The sequence below is a fragment of the Danio aesculapii genome, chromosome 21 (assembly GCF_903798145.1).
Source record: "Danio aesculapii chromosome 21, fDanAes4.1, whole genome shotgun sequence".
Taxonomy (NCBI): domain Eukaryota; kingdom Metazoa; phylum Chordata; class Actinopteri; order Cypriniformes; family Danionidae; genus Danio; species Danio aesculapii.
The window spans coordinates 31,002-50,000 of NC_079455.1; the positions used below are offsets into that span (position 1 = coordinate 31,002).

The following is an 18,999-nucleotide window of genomic DNA, read 5'->3' on the forward strand; positions in this document are numbered from 1 at the left end:
CATTATCAGCATTTAACACTGAATAAAGCACATGAGCTGTACCTGAGCTGATCATTGTTCATCCTGTTGTTCAGCTGTGAGAAATTGGAGCTGTTTATAATAAATCAATTCCAGCTGTTGATTAGGATATAAACTCCTTTTACTATGGACAAGATTAAGGTGCGGTCACACTTGACTTTTCTTCCCATAGACTTCCATTCATACGCACGCGAATGCGTCAGACCGGAAACACAGGGTCATGCGTTAAGTTTCGCAGGTTGCTGCGGTGCAAAGTTCAAGCTTGGTGAACTCTGACCTGCGAAATCGCATCATTTGACTGCATGAGACCAATAGAGGATCAAAACACGACCTCTCTGCACAGAAATTTAAAACATGGAGCGATCGCTCGCTTTTTTAATGTCTAATCATCTTGTTTAATCCCGCCCCTTTTCACAGCGCCGCACGACAGAATTTCGCACACACAAAGCCCGGTGTGACCGTAGCTTTAGTGCTATTGCGTACCGCTGCTTTAGGACCCAGAGTAGACTCGTCAGGCACGCTCCTGTTGGTGTCGTCAATCTGGCAGTGTGTGTGTGTGTGGACTCGATCCAAGTGAAAATGTGTTTTGAAGCAGGAGTGTAATACCTAGTTTAACCACAAGGTGTCACTGTCATACTGCACCTGTAATCATCGCTTCAGTCGTGGTTCATGTTGCTGAAATAATCAGAAAACAAGCAGAATAATCTAGGATGATTCCTCTTCCTCCATTCTCAGATCATTCTGCTTGTTTTAATCAGAATCTCTTCATTTATTGACTCATTATTTCTGAACACAACACTATATTCTTTGCTTGTCTAGAAAATGCTGACTGATTTAAGAGTTTGTAGATATTTAGACTAGACACCAGCCAGAAACGGAGTAAAGCTGCGGTCACACTGGGCTTTTCCTCCCATAGACTCCCATTCATACGCACGCAAATGTGTCAGAAAAGTGTTGCAAAGTTCAAGCTTGGTGAACTCTGACCTGTGAAATCACATCACTTGACTGCGTGAGACCAATCGAGGATCAAAACAGGACCTCTCTGGACAGAAATGTAAAATATTGAGCAATCACTGGCTTTTTTTAATGTCTAATCATCTTGATTAATCCCGCCTCTTTTCTGTGTGTAGAACATGTACATGATCACTGCTGAATGATGGAGGCTGAACTGATCATCACGTGTGCTAAATTAGACTCAGGATGATGAATACAGCAGGTGTTCAGTATAATCAGAGCATCCAGACATGAATGATCAGAAGATCATCCAGACGACCAATCAGCTGCTCCGGTTTCAGTATTAAAGCTCCTCTGAAATCTGTTTGATGTAATCTGAACTGAAACATCAAGAGAGGGCGGGGCATAGAGTAGCACCTCCCCTCAATCAGCTAATAGCGTGTTTTCTCACAGCTCTACCTGTGAGAGTGGTTGAACAGCCAATGAGAAGAATTGGGCGGAGCATGTCAGACTGTAACAAGCATGTGATTGGTCAGAAGATTTAATTAGACGGGAATGAAACCGTTGATGCATTTATGAGACAGACTGTACCCTTGTGTTTATATCAGGTGTGTTTATATAGATCTTTAAACTGATATTCAAATCTAAAACACTTCATTTTAATTACACATCATTAATCAGTTTGCTGTACAGACATTAGAGCTCTTCAGACACAACATGAGAACACAGACTCGAGAGATAAAGAGAGATAAAGGAGGGAGGAAGGCCATCACCACTGCACTCAGGATCAGCTGATGGAGCCTGCCTGACTCACGCTCAGCTCTGATTGGCTGAGGAGAGAGCTCCAGTGGTGAAATCACCAGCGCTCGCTCGCTCTCAGAAAGATTCCCTACAGTAAACGACCACCAGAACACACGTGTTTGTGTGTGTGTGTGTGTGTGTGTGATTTAATGATGATTTAATGATCAATGAATCAATATTAAAGTCAGTCTGCGTACTTTTATTACAGCATGTTGACGTACGTCCTGACACTGAATATTCAGTAGGGGGCGGGGCCTTCTTTAGTGCATCACTCCCTAAAGTGCTAAACGAACATTAAGAGGGGCGTGGCTAAGAATATTAATATCCAGTTGCTATGGAAACCCTCAGATTGACATCAACAGAAGGATATATATTTGTTCTTCTGGAGAAAGTCTGATTAGTTTTATTTCAGCTAGAATAAAAGCAGTTTTTAATAGTTTTAAAGCCATTTTAAGCTCAATATTATTAGCCCCTTCAGCAATATTAGTGTTGGATTATCTCCAGAATAAACCACTGTTATACAATGACTTGCCTAATTACCCTAACTTTACCCTAATTACCCTAGTGAAGCCTTTAAATGTCACTATAAGCTGAATACTAGTGTCTTGAAGAATATCTAGTCTAATATTATGTGCTGTCATCATGATGAAGAGAAAAGACATCAGTTATTAGAGATGAGTTATTAACACTATTATGATGATAATAAACTGATGGAGAGGAAATAAACCGCAGCGCTGATCACTCTGACTGCAGTGGATCATGGCAGATTCTCCAGTATCCTGCAGCGCTGGTCAATTCTGTCGTGGATTCTGACTTCACACAGACTCTACATGTTGGAGATTCAGTAGAGCTGCAGGTTCTCCAGTAATGTTAGTTCTTCATAATCCCAGTGTGTGTGTGAGTGCTGTTTGCAGGTTTCCTCCTCTGTGTGTGTGTGTGTGTGTGTGTGTGTGTGTGTGTGTGTGTGTGTGTGTGTGTGTGTGTGTGTGTGTGTGTGTGTGAAGAGTGCAGTGCAGTACACTGATCAGCAGGCTGTACACACTGCGCTCGCTCACTGCTGTGTTTTCTTGCTGTGTTCAGGGATACTCTCGCTCAGCGGCGTCAGACCCAGCAGAACCGTGTGCCGCTCGTACGCTCGAGAGTTTCTGAACTTCTCATCTGTGCCGTGCAGACGATCCAACACTCCTAACACGCCATAACACTGATTAAACCTGCGGGACACACACACACACACACACACACACACACACACACGGATGCATTATTAGGGTCACATCTGAGCGTGATGTGAAGAAATCAAACAGGAGCTCCAGCACAGACAGCTCTTCAGCTGATGTATAGAGACACACGTACAGTATATTCCCCTCACTGACGCCGTTATTCATTTAGTTTCAGAAATAACTGGACAAACAGCAGAAGACTACAGACACTGCAGACATGCTGCTCTTACTGCCAGGTTGGGTCGGGTTTCTAGTCCAAATATCTACAGATTCTTAAACCATGAAGGCTTTTCTAGACTAATAAAGACACAGTAAAACAAATCAACAGTAAATAAACGTCTGGATTTCAGAAATAAAGTCAGAATGAGGAGAGTTTCTCCTTACAAGCAGAATAATCTGCCAATGGGGGCAGAGGAATGATGTTATTCACTGTAATCCAGATCATTCTGCTTGATTTAAGGAGAAACTCCGTTCATTTTGACTCTTTATGTGTGAAAATGACTATATTTTGTGCTGGGTTATAAGATGAGTGAAGTTGAACTCCAGCTGACCCTAAGCGTGTGAGAGATCAGTAAATGAGGGATATCTGCAGATGATTAGCACACAGCCGCTGTGTTTATCTTCATCATCAGTGTATCAGACACAGCATTACTGCACTACATGACGGAGATCAGCAGAGCAAAGGGCACGGCATGAGCCCTATGTAGAGCACAGTGAAGGACGGCACAGACTCATGAATATGCAGATGATCTGGTGTTTGAGGCGTTCAGACTCATGAATATGCAGATGATCTGGTGTTTGAGGCGTTCAGACTCATGAATATGCAGATGATCTGGTGTTTGAGGCGCTCAGACTCATGAATATGCAGATGATCTGGTGTTTGAGGCGCTCAGACTCATGAATATGCAGATGATCTGGTGTTTGAGGCGCTCAGACTCATGAATATGCAGATGATCTGGTGTGTGTGGTGCTCAGACTCATGAATATGCAGATGATCTGGTGTTTGAGGCGCTCAGACTCATGAATATGCAGATGATCTGGTGTTTGAGGCGCTCAGACTCATGAATATGCAGATGATCTGGTGTTTGAGGCGCTCAGACTCATGAATATGCAGATGATCTGGTGTGTGTGGTGCTCAGACTCATGAATATGCAGATGATCTGGTGTTTGAGGCGTTCAGACTCATGAATATGCAGATGATCTGGTGTTTGTGGTGTTCAGACTCATGAATATGCAGATGATCTGGTGTTTGAGGCGTTCAGACTCATGAATATGCAGATGATCTGGTGTTTGTGTCTCAGACTCATGAATATGCAGATGATCTGGTGTTTGTGTCTCAGACTCATGAATATGCAGATGATCTGGTGTTTGTGTCTCAGACTCATGAATATGCAGATGATCTGGTGTTTGTCTCTCAGACTCATGAATATGCAGATGATCTGGTGTTTGTGTCTCAGACTCATGAATATGCAGATGATCTGGTGTTTGTGGTGTTCAGACTCATGAATATGCAGATGATCTGGTGTTTGTGGTGTTCAGACTCATGAATATGCAGATGATCTGGTGTGTGTGGCGCTCAGACTCATGAATATGCAGATGATCTGGTGTTTGTGGTGTTCAGACTCATGAATATGCAGATGATCAGGTGTGTGTGGCGCTCAGACTCATGAATATGCAGATGATCTGGTGTTTGTGGTGTTCAGACTCATGAATATGCAGATGATCTGGTGTGTGTGGCGCTCAGACTCATGAATATGCAGATGATCTGGTGTTTGTCTCTCAGACTCATGAATATGCAGATGATCTGGTGTTTGTGGCACTCAGACTCATGAATATGCAGATGATCTGGTGTTTGTGGCGCTCAGACTCATGAATATGCAAATGATCTGGTGTGTGTGGTGTTCAGACTCATGAATATGCAGATGATCTGGTGTTTGTCTCTCAGACTCATGAATATGCAGATGATCTGGTGTTTGTCTCTCAGACTCATGAATATGCAGATGATCTGGTGTGTGTGGCGTTCAGACTCATGAATATGCAGATGATCTGGTGTTTGTCTCTCAGACTCATGAATATGCAGATGATCTGGTGTTTGTCTCTCAGACTCATGAATATGCAGATGATCTGGTGTTTGTGGCGTTCAGACTCATGAATATGCAGATGATCTGGTGTTTGTCTCTCAGACTCATGAATATGCAGATGATCTGGTGTTTGTGGCGCTCAGACTCATGAATATGCAGATGATCTGGTGTTTGTGGTGTTCAGACTCATGAATATGCAGATGATCTGGTGTTTGTGGCGCTCAGACTCATGAATATGCAGATGATCTGGTGTTTGTGGCGCTCAGACTCATGAATATGCAGATGATCTGGTGTTTGTGGTGTCTCAGACTCATGAATATGCAGATGATCTGGTGTTTGTGGTGTTCAGACTCATGAATATGCAGATGATCTGGTGTTTGTCTCTCAGACTCACTTGAGATGGTGGTAGTCGTGGAACTCTGGCGAGGGCAGCAGGGGCAGGTGGTACCCGCAGTGGGAGACGGTGGTGACCAGCAGAGCGATGGTGAACCACAGGCTGGTGGTGGAGACGTGGGAGCCCAGCAGGAGCGGCCCCATCAGAGCCGGCAGCATGTTGGACAACTGCACACAGATGGAGGAGGACAGAGGATCAGCACCGCAGTTAACAGAGGTGGAGGAGGACAGACTGAAACAGACCGACTGAAACTCTTTGAGCAGATTAAATACAGGAATGGAGAAATGATGCTGTGTTATGTTCAGGTCATTGTGTGTGTGTGTGTGTGTGTGTGTGTGTGTGTGCAGTGTAAATGCAGATATCAGATACCTGTCACTTTTAAAACAAGATGTAAATATGTGCAGTGTAACGGCAGCCTGGATCTTACCACATGCTCGACCGGATGAGCGTAGAGCGCCACCACCCCTACAGGAGCCGTCCACTCGTGATGGATCTTATGGATGCTCTTATAGAGCGACGGATGGTGAACAAGCCTAAAACAAGCAGATCAACAGGAGAAACTCGCTGTCATTGAGCCTCTAACACAGCTTGATCACAAAGAGTTAGTAAATTATAGACCCGTTTCACATCTGCCTGTTCTATCAGACATACTACAGAGAGTAGTATCTGCTCAACTATACTTTCTCTGACAGAGGAACAGTATCTATGAGAGGTTCCTGTCTGGATTTAGAGCCTTTCATAGGATAGAAACACTCCTCTAAGAGTTACAGATGACCTGCTCCTGTTGTCCGAGCGTGGCTGCATTTCTCTCGTAGTGTTATTGGACCTCAGTGCTGCATTTGATTTAATCCATTATAATATTCTCCTTGATAGGCTTGATGATGATGCTGGTGTTACAGGAACTGCACTGGCCTGGTTCAGGTCTGACCTATCTGAGCGTGATCAGTGTGTGTCAGTAAATGAAGAGGCATCATACAGATCAACAGCACACTGTGGGGTACCACAAGGCTCAGTTCAGATTTGGACTCATTGTTCCTGAATACAGGACAGTAGTTTACACTTGTCTAGAAAATACTTCTTGATTTAAGAATATTTAAATATTTGGACTAAAAACAAGACAAAAACTAAGTAAGAAAAGCCCTGTTTGGTATATATTGTGGTATTGCACAGCTCTACTGGACTAAAGGTTCCCCTCAGACTGAGGTATATGTGTGTGTTGTGCGTCTCTGACCGGTGTGTGTAGTAGAAGAGGATCTCCTCCATCAGGCCGCAGAGGGCCAGCTCCAGCAGCACCCAGTGGAAGGTGGGCAGCTCGGGGCCGCAGGGGTCTCCACGCAGCCGCATCAGCTGGAAGGTCAGCGCCACCACCGGCCCCGACAGACACACCTGATTAAACAGCACCGTCTTCACCGCATGCCACAGCCTGCCCGAGTCCACCTGCAGGACACAGCAAACATCAGAAATACAGCAGATCCAGACGAGTGTTACCTCAGAATAAAGCCCGACAGGTTCATCAGCAGCCCGATGTGAAGCGCAGCACTGCTGTAGGAGATTTCATTAAACACAAAGCTGACAGAATGAACACAGCTACACTAGGGCATACACTAACCTGTGCATTATTCAGACACTAGACAGCACTAAAGAGTCTGAAAGTGCAGCGTCACACACACAGTATTCCTCTTCCCTCATTGGCAGATGATTCTGCTTGTTTTAAGGAGAAACTCTCCTCATTCTGACTCATTATTTCTGAACACAACACTATATTTTATTCTTGTCTAGAGAATGCTGACTGATTTAGGAGTTTTCAGATATTTGGAGTGGAAATGAGACACACTCTGAGTGAGAACAGCAGTTTCCGCAGTGTAACTCCTCTCATTGGTCGGCGTGTGCAGATATGCTGTTTTTGTTCTGTAGGTTCAGGGTGAAGGTCAGTCAGTGGTGTTACTGTAGAGCAAACCATAGAGTTCATCAGAAAGCCCAGTGAAAACAGCTCCGTCATCAGCGGACTCTGAACTCTCTCCACCAACAGAAACATGTTCAGAGCGTTTGGTTCCTTTCACACACACACACAGATGTTTTTATTCTCTGTATAATCTACCATGCTGATCATTACATCGATCACAGATGCTGTGTCATCTGAACCCAAGCTCCGCGTGATCCATTATCATCAGCACAAACAGAGTTATCAGAAAGGGAAGCGGTTACGGCTTTACAGGCGTATATTTACAGCTATAATCAGAGCGGAGGACATAGAGCAGATAATGATGAACTACAGTCCAGTAAAGTCATTGACTTCACATCAGAGACGCTCAGGAGAACGTGTACACTGATGCAGGAGCACATGCTGGAACACAGCTCTGATGAGGAGAAATCACAGCTGCAGATTCAGGAGGCCTGTGGTTTAACACTGTAATTACACACACACGTGAGCCGGGACCACGACACCAGTCATAAGGGGACAATATCAACACTGAGATATATACATCATCTGAAATATGGAAATATACATGAGATTTAGCAGAGACACGACTATTAGATCATCTGGAATCTGAAGTTTGTAAATATTGAGAAAATCATGTCTAAAGTTCCACAGTTAGGCTGTCAGCGATGCTCATTACCATATACACATTAACTAAAATATATATTTATTTACCTTTCAACATGAGGAGGCTGTGTGGTGCGGGTTCACATAGTGTAATAGTATATGTGTGACTGTTCTCTACTGCAAGACACACACTCATCATTTACACTTATTTCCCAAATGATGTTAAACAGAGCAGGGAAATGTTCACAGAATGTCTGATAATATTTGTTCTTCTGGAGAAAGTCTTATTTGTTTTATTTCAGCTAGAATAAAAGCAGCTTTTCATTGTTTAAAACACATTTTAAGGTCAATATTATTAGCCCCTTTAAGCTATATTTTGTTTTCAATAGTCTCCAGAACAAACTATCATTATACAATGACTTGCCTAATTACCCTAACTTTACCCTAATTACTCTAGTTAAGCCTTTAAATGTGACTTTAAGCTGAATACTAGTGTCTTAAAGAATATCTAGTCTAATATTATGTGCTGTCATCATGACAAAGAGAAAATAAATCAGTGATTAGAGATGAGTTATTAAATCTATTATGATTAGAAATGTGTTGGAGAAATCTGCTCTCTGTTAAACAGAAATTGGGGGGAAAATAAACAGGGGGGCGAATAATTCTGACTGAAACTGTATATATATATTTATATTTATATATACTATAATAATAATAATGATAATCACGAGAGTGAGCTTCTTAATAAGTAAAATGATATCAGTAATTAATTAATCTGTGATAATCTCAAGCCTTAAAGGCACAGTTCAGCCAAAAATGTAAATTATTATGCCATCATTTCTTCATCCTCAGAAAGGAAGATATTTTGAAGAATGCAGGAGGAAGCAGACAGTATTATTAATTCCAGCTATGAAGGTCAATCTCTGTTTCCTCCAGCATTCCTCAGAGGATCTCATTTAGTGTTCAACAGAAGAAAGAAACTCATGAAGGTCAAATCAACTGGACTTTTACTTTAATCTTTTGTGGTGAATCGTCTCTTTAAGCCGGCAGAGAAAACAATCATCTATGGTAAAAATCACAGTCAATATAGATCTGTATGTATATCTACACTGCAGGAGTGTTTAGAGCTTCTCCTTTGTCTCTACAAATCTAGTGAAGATTCACTGTTAAAGGAATTCCTGCAGAATCTCCAGTAACTCACTGTAAATCAGTGACAGCACAACACTGTTTACAGCAGCGTTTACCTTGCTGCATGTGTATTTACAGAACTGCGTGTAGACTTTTACTGTAAATACATACAGTAATTTGCTCAATGCAGCTTTAAAGGGTCACCAAAACACATTTGCTGAGATGTTGACAGTCATATATGTGTCCCACGCTGCTAAAACACCATCAGGACACATGTTTAGAGTAGCATATATACTGCATAACGGTCCTGCAGTAAAACACAGTCCATACTACAGTTAAATACCGTGTCGTTTACAGGAGTCAGTGTGTTCAGTGCACTGATAAAGGGATGTAAATATTGCAGTGTTTTTCAGATTTTACGCATGGCATTGCTCCTGTGGTGTGTGACAGTAATACTGCAGTGAATAAGAGTGTTTGAGTGAGCAGCACAGTACCGGGTTGTTTTTGTCGCTCTGAATCCTGTAGCGTGTGATGAAGTTTGGTTTTCCGGTGATGTCCACCAACATCAGCAGAGCATTGAACAGCCAGAAGGAGAGGGTGGGCACCAGCATAGTGCCTGATCATATACACACACACACACACACACACACACACACGCACACACACACACACAGCAGTCATGATAAAACACTGCTCATTTATTCATTCAGTCTGCATTATTGATATCAAGAATTAAAGTAGTTAGTTCACCCTGTGAGGATACTGCTGACCAATATGGATATTGATTTACTATTATCATGATATTGATCATTTTTGGTGTATTGTGCAGCACTATCTTCCTTCATCATTCACTCCACATGCAGTCAGTCTAACTGAATGTGCTGTATTCAGACAGAGCTGTTCAAGCCCTCTGGATATATCACAGAAACACTAGACATGTCAATGTGAGGTGTTTCCCCTCAGGTGCAGCCCTAATCAATGCTTCTAATATCGATAATCATGGCTAATCAATAGTTGTCTGACCGATGAAGAAGAGTGCGGTCTGGTTTCCGCCCATGGCCTGGTGGATGCGGCTCCACTGCGTCTGCCAGAAGTCTCCAGACGCTCCCCAAAACCTCTGCAGATGCCTGAGAAACACAGAGCAGCGCTTCACACGTCACTGACAGACAAATCCATTATTCTGAGTGTTTTAAATACAGTCTTATTGAAAATTATTCACCCTCCCGTTAAGATTTTATTCTCTAAGTGCTGCTTAACAGAGCAAGGAGATTTCCAGCATATTTCATATTTTATTTTCCTTCTGTGGATATTTCCTTCTTTTAGTTTGGCTGGAGAAATAATTCCAGGTTAATTAGGAAACTCATTAGACAACAGTGGTTTGTTCTGTAGCTATTCATACTGACCTTAAACATGTTTTAATTAAAAAGAATTTAAGCTCAATATTATTAGCCCCCTTCAGCAATATTAGTGTTGGATTGTCTCCAGAATAAACCACTGTTACACAATGACTTGCCTAATTACCCTAACTTTACCCTAATTACCCTAGTGAAGCCTTTAAATGTCACTTCAAGCTGAATACTAGTGTCTTGAAGAATATCTAGTCTAATATTATGTGCTGTCATCATGATGAAGAGAAAAGACATCAGTTTTATGCAGGGCCAGACAGAATCTGCAGACTTTGTTTGCTATTTCTGTGCAGAATTTAGTCAAATAAATAAATAATTCTGTGGATTTATGTCATATTATTTTGAGAGTAAAGTAATAAGAAATAATATATTTTAACATTTAAGCTTGACAATGCAAATGCAATTCGATCTATTAGTTTGGTAAACAGAGCGAGTCTCTCATATAATAAAGAAAAAAAGACATAAATAAATCAAATTCAACTATTTAACCCAAAGTTAGCGAGTAAACTCCAGCAGAGTGGATCTGCTCACCATGTGACTGAGTTTCTGAAGCCGATGAGGAAGAAGAGCCCGGAGCCGATGACGAACGCTGCCTTCCTCAGTGAGTCCCAGACGCCGCCGCTGCTCTCCTTTACATACAGAGAAGAGGTCAGACGCTGGATACGGCACATTATCTGTCTGTGTGTAGCAAACCTGCTCAGTTTATAAGTCAGATAATAGATGATACTGTGCAGTCAGAAGAGCCTTCAACATAACAGAATAAACACACACACATTCCACATCATAGAGAATACACTGCACAGCCTCAGTCTAAACCTCTAAAGATTCTTTCATCAAGAAGCTTTTTCTGGACAAGTGAATGTTATTGTGTCATGTTCAGAATAATTAAGCGAGTTTCTCCTTAAAACAAGCTAAACAATCTGCTAATGTGGAAAGTAAAGTGGTCTTCAATGCAAAAACTAGATTATTTCCCTTTCCCCATTGTCAGATTGCTTGTTTTAAGCTAATCTCTCTTCATTTTTACTCATTTTATTTATTATTCATAATTTATTATTATAATTTAAGCATTCATTAACAAAGTGCTGTAAATACAATAATATAGACAATAATATAGACAGTATAATACACTTTACTATGGTAAGGTCCAGAAACACTACTACAAATGACCATAATACTTTATAATGTTTCAGTAACGATAAACAAAGACTCTGAAACATCACATTATTATTCGCTATGAATTTAGATAAATGTGTCTTTAACAGATGAAGAGATAATAATAATAATAATGATAATAATAATGATAAAATTGATAAAAATATTAATAACAATAATAATAATAACTGCAATAATAACTGTTATAGTTACAGAACACCGACAAGAAGAAGCGCGACAGTACAGTAAACAAAGGCTGTAATGAAGTGAATACTCACTGTGGCCATCCTGTGAGTGTGTGTATATAAGAGTGTGTGTAAATAAGTGTATGAGAGTGTGTGTATGTGTGTGGAGCTCCCGCAGATGACGGACTCCGAACTGACCGACCGCAGCTGGACTGATATGTTTACAGTCGAGCTCTTCTGTTATTGGACGGCAGAACTCTCTTCAGTGATTGGACAGCCGTTGGTCAGCTGACAACATCAGTCACCGCGGCTCTACTGTAACTGCAGAACTAAACTTCTGTGTGTGTTATTTACATACATAAACAAATAAACAAACAAACAAATAAACAAACAAACAATATTAACTATTACAAATATATATATATATATATATAAAGAAAAGCAAGCAGAATGATTGATAAACTAAACAACTAAACTCATTCATTCATTCTCTTTTCAGCTTAGTCCCTTCATTTATCAGGAGTCACCACAGCGGAATGAACCACCAACTTATCCAGCATATTTAACGCAGTGGATGCCCTTCCAGCTGCAACCCAGTACTGGGAAACACCCATACGCACTATTCTCTCTCTCTCTCTCACACACACACACACACACACACTCATACACTACAGCCAGTTTAGTTGATCAGTTCCCCTATAGCACATGTGTTTGGACTGTGGGGGTAACCGGAGCACCCGGAGGAAACCCACACCAACACCGGGAGAACATGCAAACTCCACACGGTTAGAAGAGCGGATTGTGTGTGTTAATGCTGGAGGTTCATGAGCTGAACTGCAGACACTCGCCAGAGGGCGGTGACAGCATAGTGACAGCTATACCGGAAGTGCTGGACCGGAAGTGTAGAGCAGCGGATCTCATACACAGGATCGGCAGGATGAGCTCTGCCCCGCGCCGGTTCCGCTGCTTCGCGCTCTGCCTGTGCGTGATCAGCGGACTCACCACACTCTCCGGTAAACAAACACACACATTCTCCGACAGAGGTAAACACACACACACTCGCACTCTCCGACAGAGGTAAACACACACCCGCGTGGAGCCCGGAGAGCGTCACCCTGTGTTTACTGTGTTTATTTACCAGGCATTTACTGTCAGGTTACATGTGTTTATTACAAATATTTACCGTTTTTTTACTGTAGCTTACCGGGTGTTTACTGTATTTTTACCCTGTGTTTACCCTGTGGTTTACCCTGTTTATATTGTGTTTTACTGTGTTTACCCTGCGTTTACTGTATGTTTTACCCTGCGTTTACTGTATGTTTTACCCTGCGTTTACTGTATGTTTTACCCTGCGTTTACTGTATGTTTTACCCTGTGTTTACTGTATGTTTTACCCTGTGTTTACTGTATGTTTTACCCTGCGTTTACTGTATGTTTTACCCTGCGTTTACTGTATGTTTTACCCTGTGTTTACTGTATGTTTTACCCTGCGTTTACTGTACGTTTTACCCTGCGTTTACTGTATGTTTTACCCTGTGTTTACTGTATGTTTTACCCTGCGTTTACTGTATGTTTTACCCTGCGTTTACTGTATGTTTTACCCTGCGTTTACTGTATGTTTTACCCTGCGTTTACTGTATGTTTTACCCTGCGTTTACTGTATGTTTTACCCTGTGTTTACTGTGTGTTTTACCCTGCGTTTACTGTATGTTTTACCCTGCGTTTACTGTATGTTTTACCCTGTGTTTACTGTATGTTTTACCCTGTGTTTACTGTATGTTTTACCCTGCGTTTACTGTATGTTTTACCCTGTGTTTACTGTATGTTTTACCCTGTGTTTACTGTATGTTTTACCCTGCGTTTACTGTATGTTTTACCCTGCGTTTACTGTATGTTTTACCCTGCGTTTACTGTATGTTTTACCCTGCGTTTACTGTATGTTTTACCCTGTGTTTACTGTATGTTTTACCCTGCGTTTACTGTATGTTTTACCCTGCGTTTACTGTACGTTTTACCCTGCGTTTACTGTACGTTTTACCCTGCGTTTACTGTATGTTTTACCCTGTGTTTACTGTATGTTTTACCCTGCGTTTACTGTGTGTTTTACCCTGTGTTTACTGTACGTTTTACCCTGCGTTTACTGTACGTTTTACCCTGCGTTTACTGTATGTTTTACCCTGTGTTTACTGTATGTTTTACCCTGCGTTTACTGTATGTTTTACCCTGCGTTTACTGTATGTTTTACCCTGCGTTTACTGTATGTTTTACCCTGTGTTTACTGTATGTTTTACCCTGTGTTTACTGTACGTTTTACCCTGTGTTTACTGTATGTTTTACCCTGCGTTTACTGTATGTTTTACCCTGCGTTTACTGTATGTTTTACCCTGCGTTACTGTATGTTTTACCCTGTGTTTTACCCTGTGTTTACTGTATGTTTTACCCTGTGTTTGGTGTGCAGATGTGTGTGCATCAGAGGCTGCAGCTCCTCCAGATGTGGAGCTCCAGACGGCCCCAGCGCTGCACTCACAGCCAGCAGAGATGCTGGAGCGGCCGGGCCCCCGAGAGCCCTGTGTGGAGGAGCCCCAGGAGCCGTTGGAGCTGCAGTCAGCCGTCAGTCACGCTGACACCACAGAGAACCAGAACCAGAACCAGAGCTTCAGCGAGGCGGCGAAGACCTTCAAGGTGAACTGTGAGAAGAGGAACATCAGCGTAGAGGAGCAGCTCATGGTGCAGGTGCTGAATGCCTCTCAGGTGAGCAGATCACACACACACACACACATAAGAAAGCCAGGCTGGGTCAGTTGGTGTTTCTGTGTGGAGTTTGCATGTTCTCCCCGTGTTGGTGTGGGTTTCCTCCGGGTGCTCCAGTTTCCCCCACAGTCCAAACACATGCGCTATAGGGGAACTGAGTAACTAAATTGGCTCTAGTGTGAGTGTGTGTGTGTGAGAATGAGTGTGTATGGGTGTTTCCCAGTACTGGGTTGCAGCTAGAAGGGCATCCGCTGTGTAAAACAAATGCTGGAATAGTTGGCGGTTCATTCCGCTGTGGTGACTCCTGATGAATAAAGGGACTAAGCTGAAGGGGAATGAATGATTGTAATACTCCATCAACACCTCTACAGTCAGGTGATCCTTACTGACCATATTTGGAACGGTCATGAATATTAATGAGCTCTCCTCTGACCTGCCTCTCACCTTGATAATGAATACTCATGTTGACTTTGATTAATGTTTCAGTGTTTGATGATCAGAGTGTGTGTGTGTGTGTGTGTGTGTGTGTGTGTGTGTGTGTGTGTGTGTGTGCAGGACCTGATGGATCTGCTGAACGCTAACAGCAGCGAGTGTTCTCTGGTGCTCTTCTACACCGGCTGGTGTCCGTTCTCTGCTAGCCTCGCGCCGCACTTCAACGCCCTGCCCAGAGCCTTTCCCAGCATGCACTTCCTGGCTCTGGATGCGTCTCAGCACAGCAGGTGTGTGTGAGAGAGAGTGTCTGAGAGTGTATGTGTGTAAAGAGTATGTGTGGTTTATGTGAGTGTTTGAGAGTGAGAGAATGAGTGTGTGTTAGTATTTGTGTAAGAGCGAGTGTGTTAGTGTTTATGTGTTGAGTGTGTCTGTGAGCGTGTATGTTAGTGTTTGTGTCAGTGTGTGAGGGCATGTGTTAGAGTTAGTGTTTATGTGTGTGTGTGTGTGTGTGTGTGTGTGTGTGTGTGTGTGTGTGTGTGTGTGTGTGTCTCTGCAGTCTCTCCACGCGCTTCGGGACAGTGGCGGTGCCCAATATTCTGCTGTTTCAGGGGGTGAAACCGATGGCCAGATTCAACCAGACGGAGAGAACATTAGAGACGCTCACAGCCTTCATCAGCAACCAGACCGGTGCGCAGACACACACTGCCCATCTGCTCTAAACGCAGCCATACACAACACACACACTACTGAGACACTATTAATGTACAATAACACACACTCACTCACCCAGTGTCTCTCTCTCTCTCTCTCTCTCTCTCTTTCTCTGTGTGCTCAGGGTTTGAGGCGAGCGCGGGTCAGTGTGTGTTGCCGGAGGATCATGCTGGTCCTCTGCCGGCGGTCCCCGTGCGCAGCATCGACTGGCTCTTCGTCTTCTCGGTTCTCTTCATCCTGGGCTTCGCTCTGTACGCCGCCCTGTGCACCGACAGCATCCGCTGGCTCATTCCAGGACAGGACCACGAACACCAGGAGTAGAGCTTGTGTGTGTGTGTGAGATTCTGATTGTACATACCTGTGAAATAAAGAACTGTTGACTGGTGAAGCAATAACACTGTGTGCGTCTGAATATGAGGAGTAGAGATGCACAACACTGGAGTATCACATGGATGATGCGTGAATACAGCAGCGTCTCCATCCAATCAGAAACAGAAGAGTATAAACTCATCAGTGTGTGCTAAACATGCACAAATACTGCTCAGTTCTGGAGGGAATAATAATAATAGAAGAGGAAGAATACTGAAGCACTGTGATGACGGACTGACGGAGGACATCACATCTGCTGGACACATGGAGATCTGCAGACTAACATTGATGACACAAAGAGTGTCAAGATTGTCAGTGTAATGTAATGTAATGTAACCCGTTGCTTGATTTATTGTTAAACGCTGACTGAAATTAAATATTTCAATTAAATTGTGTAAATTAATCAGCCTTTGTTTAGATGTACACGCTGCCATCCAACAGTGCAGAGACTTTGAGCAAATCCAGTCAAAGGCAGATTCTTCTGGACTAGTGTGAGTGTCGAGCTCCGGGTTATAAATGTGATTGTTCATGATATATATATAAGATATATATAATTCAGTTCTTAAATTAATTATACTAATATTATTATGATATAATAACAGTAATATTTAAATGTTCATATGATTTATTCACAATACAGTTTGTGAAGTCATATTCTCTGTCTTTTAGTAGAGATATTAAATGAGAGACTTGATTTACCAGATAAGTGGCTCTAATTGTCTTTGCATTGTAAACATTAGACTTAAAAAGGTGTTATTTTTACTTCATATATTAAGTTTGTAGTTATAATACTCCTAAAATCCTTCCACATAAAGACTTCTCCGCAGAAACAGCTATAAAGGTCTGCAGATTCAGTCTGGCGCTATAGGTTATCATTATAAAAGTGATACTGCATTAGTTTATATGATTTAAAGTAATGCTTTGTGTTTATTTTGAAATATTATGAAATAAATTAGTAAATGACTCTTTAATGTCGACTTTAATGTAATATAGTGTGGTATATTTATCTTCGGCCCGCGGCGCTCAGTGATATTTGGTTTTTGGCTCTTCATATGAATAAGTTTGGCCACCGCTGGTGTACATGTAAAAGCAGAGATAAAAATTAATACAGAAAAAAATAGTTAATTGTTCTACTACAGAGAAAAGGCTTGAACACATCGGATGACTTTTAAGGGCGCTAACTGTAGTGCGCACTATGAAGTGAGGCTGCGGCGTTCTGATCAGGCGCGCCGCGGGCAGCCCTTCAGCGTTACCCGCTCCCTCCGCAGTGCAGTGCTGATGATGAGCCGGCTATTATTGCGGCTGACCCCGGGCCTGCTGAGTCCGACACACCGGACCACACCGAGCTGCTGCCGGGCTGCTGGAGACCGGACGGGCGCCGCCGGTAAAACGGTGAGAAAAGCCAAAACACAGGCGAACACGAGCGCGGCTTCACTGCTGACGTCAGAGTACCGTCGACCAATCAAAGACGAGAGTTCCAGCGAGAGCTAGTTGTGCTAATGCTAATGTTTGACTTTGACAGTTATTATGAAAGCAGAGCGCTGATTATAGAGAGAATCTGATAACAGTAAAGCAAATAAACTACAGAAAGCGGGAACGAGTCACCGAGCGAACACAACTAACGCTAACGTTACCTCAGGACGCGCATGCGCTTACACGGTCAGCTCTTTATGAAGCACACGTGTAAACATGAGATTTGTGTTATTTTTGTTTAAAGGCTCCTGTTGTCTGTCTGTCTGTCTGTATGGTGTGTTGTGGTTAGCAGTAATGGTGTTTTACTCCTCCGCGGTGACCGGGGCGCGGTGTGTCCGGTGGCCGACAGAGGGCGCTCGCAGACCGGTTCCAGTCCGCGCGGCCGCCGCGGCTCCACATCTGCTTTATTCGACATTATCTACCCCAGTCCCGAGTGAATAACCCCTGCAGACCACTGCACACATGTACAGTGATGCTAAACATCATGTTTGATTCGTAAAACCAGTTTGTCTCACACTCTACTACACATAAAGGTTTCTTATTAAAGTCTACTATTATAACTGAAGAGTAAAGCTATAATATAAGCACCAATAAACACGTTAATGATCAATAAATGAGTGTCTGTGGGAAAGAAGTGCTCATGAGTGTGTTTGTTATAACAGACATTAATGACCGTGGCTCAGCTCATAGGAGAACATAAAACATGCTTGTTTTTAATTGTTTGGCATGTGTTTAGACTGTAAATGTGCATTATTTATTAATCCGCTATTAGATTTGAGCAGTTAGGCCTGTCCAGAGAGGAAAACTGATGTTCTGTGTTTGTTGTCTCACTCATATTGATGATGATGATGATGAGATAAAACACTACTAGTGTGTTTAGTTTCATCAGTTTAACCTGAACTATAGTCAGGTACATTCAGCAATTCTGTTGAACGTGTGTGTGTGTGTGTGTGTGTGTGTGCGCTCCAGCAGCCGGAGCGTCTCTCTCCAGCGGAACGTCAGCAGGTCCTCCAGGAGCTGAAGGGCAGCGGATGGACAGAGCTGGAGGACAGAGACGCCCTGCACAGAGAGCTCACCTTCAACACCTTCAACCAGGTGTGTGTGTGTCTGTGTGTGTGTGTGATTGAGCATGTATTTGAGAGAGAGCACAAGTGTCTGAAGATCAATACTGTAGTATAGCTCTCTGATATAAACCCGTCAGAGGAACGGGAACCTGTTCTGCTGTGTTTTCAGCTATAATGTTGAAGGAAACACAGGCGGGAGTTAATATCAGCCTCTGTATGAACAGATGAGCTGATGATCTGACACTGTTCAGCATCTACATGTGTGTGTTGAAGCATTAGAGTTCACATTAAACACTTTAATTAACTAAAGATAAA

The 18,999-nt window shown here is 42.6% G+C and overlaps 3 protein-coding genes across 4 annotated transcripts in view; 2 read left to right on the plus strand and 1 right to left on the minus strand.

Moving 5' to 3' along the window:
* Positions 1-1,609: 1,609 nt before the first annotated feature.
* On the minus strand, positions 1,610-12,103 carry faxdc2 (fatty acid hydroxylase domain containing 2). Its single transcript, XM_056445733.1, has 9 exons — positions 11,978-12,103; positions 11,079-11,176; positions 10,165-10,268; positions 9,636-9,757; positions 6,700-6,905; positions 5,896-6,001; positions 5,469-5,635; positions 2,778-2,984; positions 1,610-2,735 (listed from the first exon to the last, which is right to left on the minus strand). The coding sequence occupies exons 1-8, from the start codon at positions 11,984-11,986 to the stop codon at positions 2,825-2,827; spliced, it is 972 nt and encodes a 323-aa protein (XP_056301708.1). The 5' UTR covers positions 11,987-12,103; the 3' UTR covers positions 1,610-2,735; positions 2,778-2,824.
* Positions 12,104-12,769: 666 nt separating this feature from the next.
* On the plus strand, positions 12,770-16,537 carry txndc15 (thioredoxin domain containing 15). The gene is made up of 5 exons (XM_056445732.1): positions 12,770-12,897; positions 14,343-14,635; positions 15,191-15,354; positions 15,624-15,754; positions 15,903-16,537. Exons 1-5 carry the CDS (start codon positions 12,822-12,824, stop codon positions 16,097-16,099), a joined length of 861 nt encoding a protein of 286 aa, XP_056301707.1. The 5' UTR covers positions 12,770-12,821; the 3' UTR covers positions 16,100-16,537.
* An 833-nt stretch (positions 16,538-17,370) lies between these two features.
* Positions 17,371-18,999, plus strand: part of LOC130214757 (pterin-4-alpha-carbinolamine dehydratase 2-like) — a 9,432-nt gene continuing 7,803 nt past the window's right edge. Inside the window, exons 1-2 of one of the 2 annotated variants that reach the window (XM_056446570.1) lie at positions 17,371-17,539; positions 18,590-18,715. In XM_056446570.1, coding sequence (XP_056302545.1) covers positions 17,426-17,539; positions 18,590-18,715 — 240 coding nt within the window. In that variant the 5' untranslated portion in view covers positions 17,371-17,425. The remainder of the gene's footprint in view (positions 17,540-18,589; positions 18,716-18,999) is intronic. The other variant, XM_056446571.1, reaches the window with a different exon arrangement.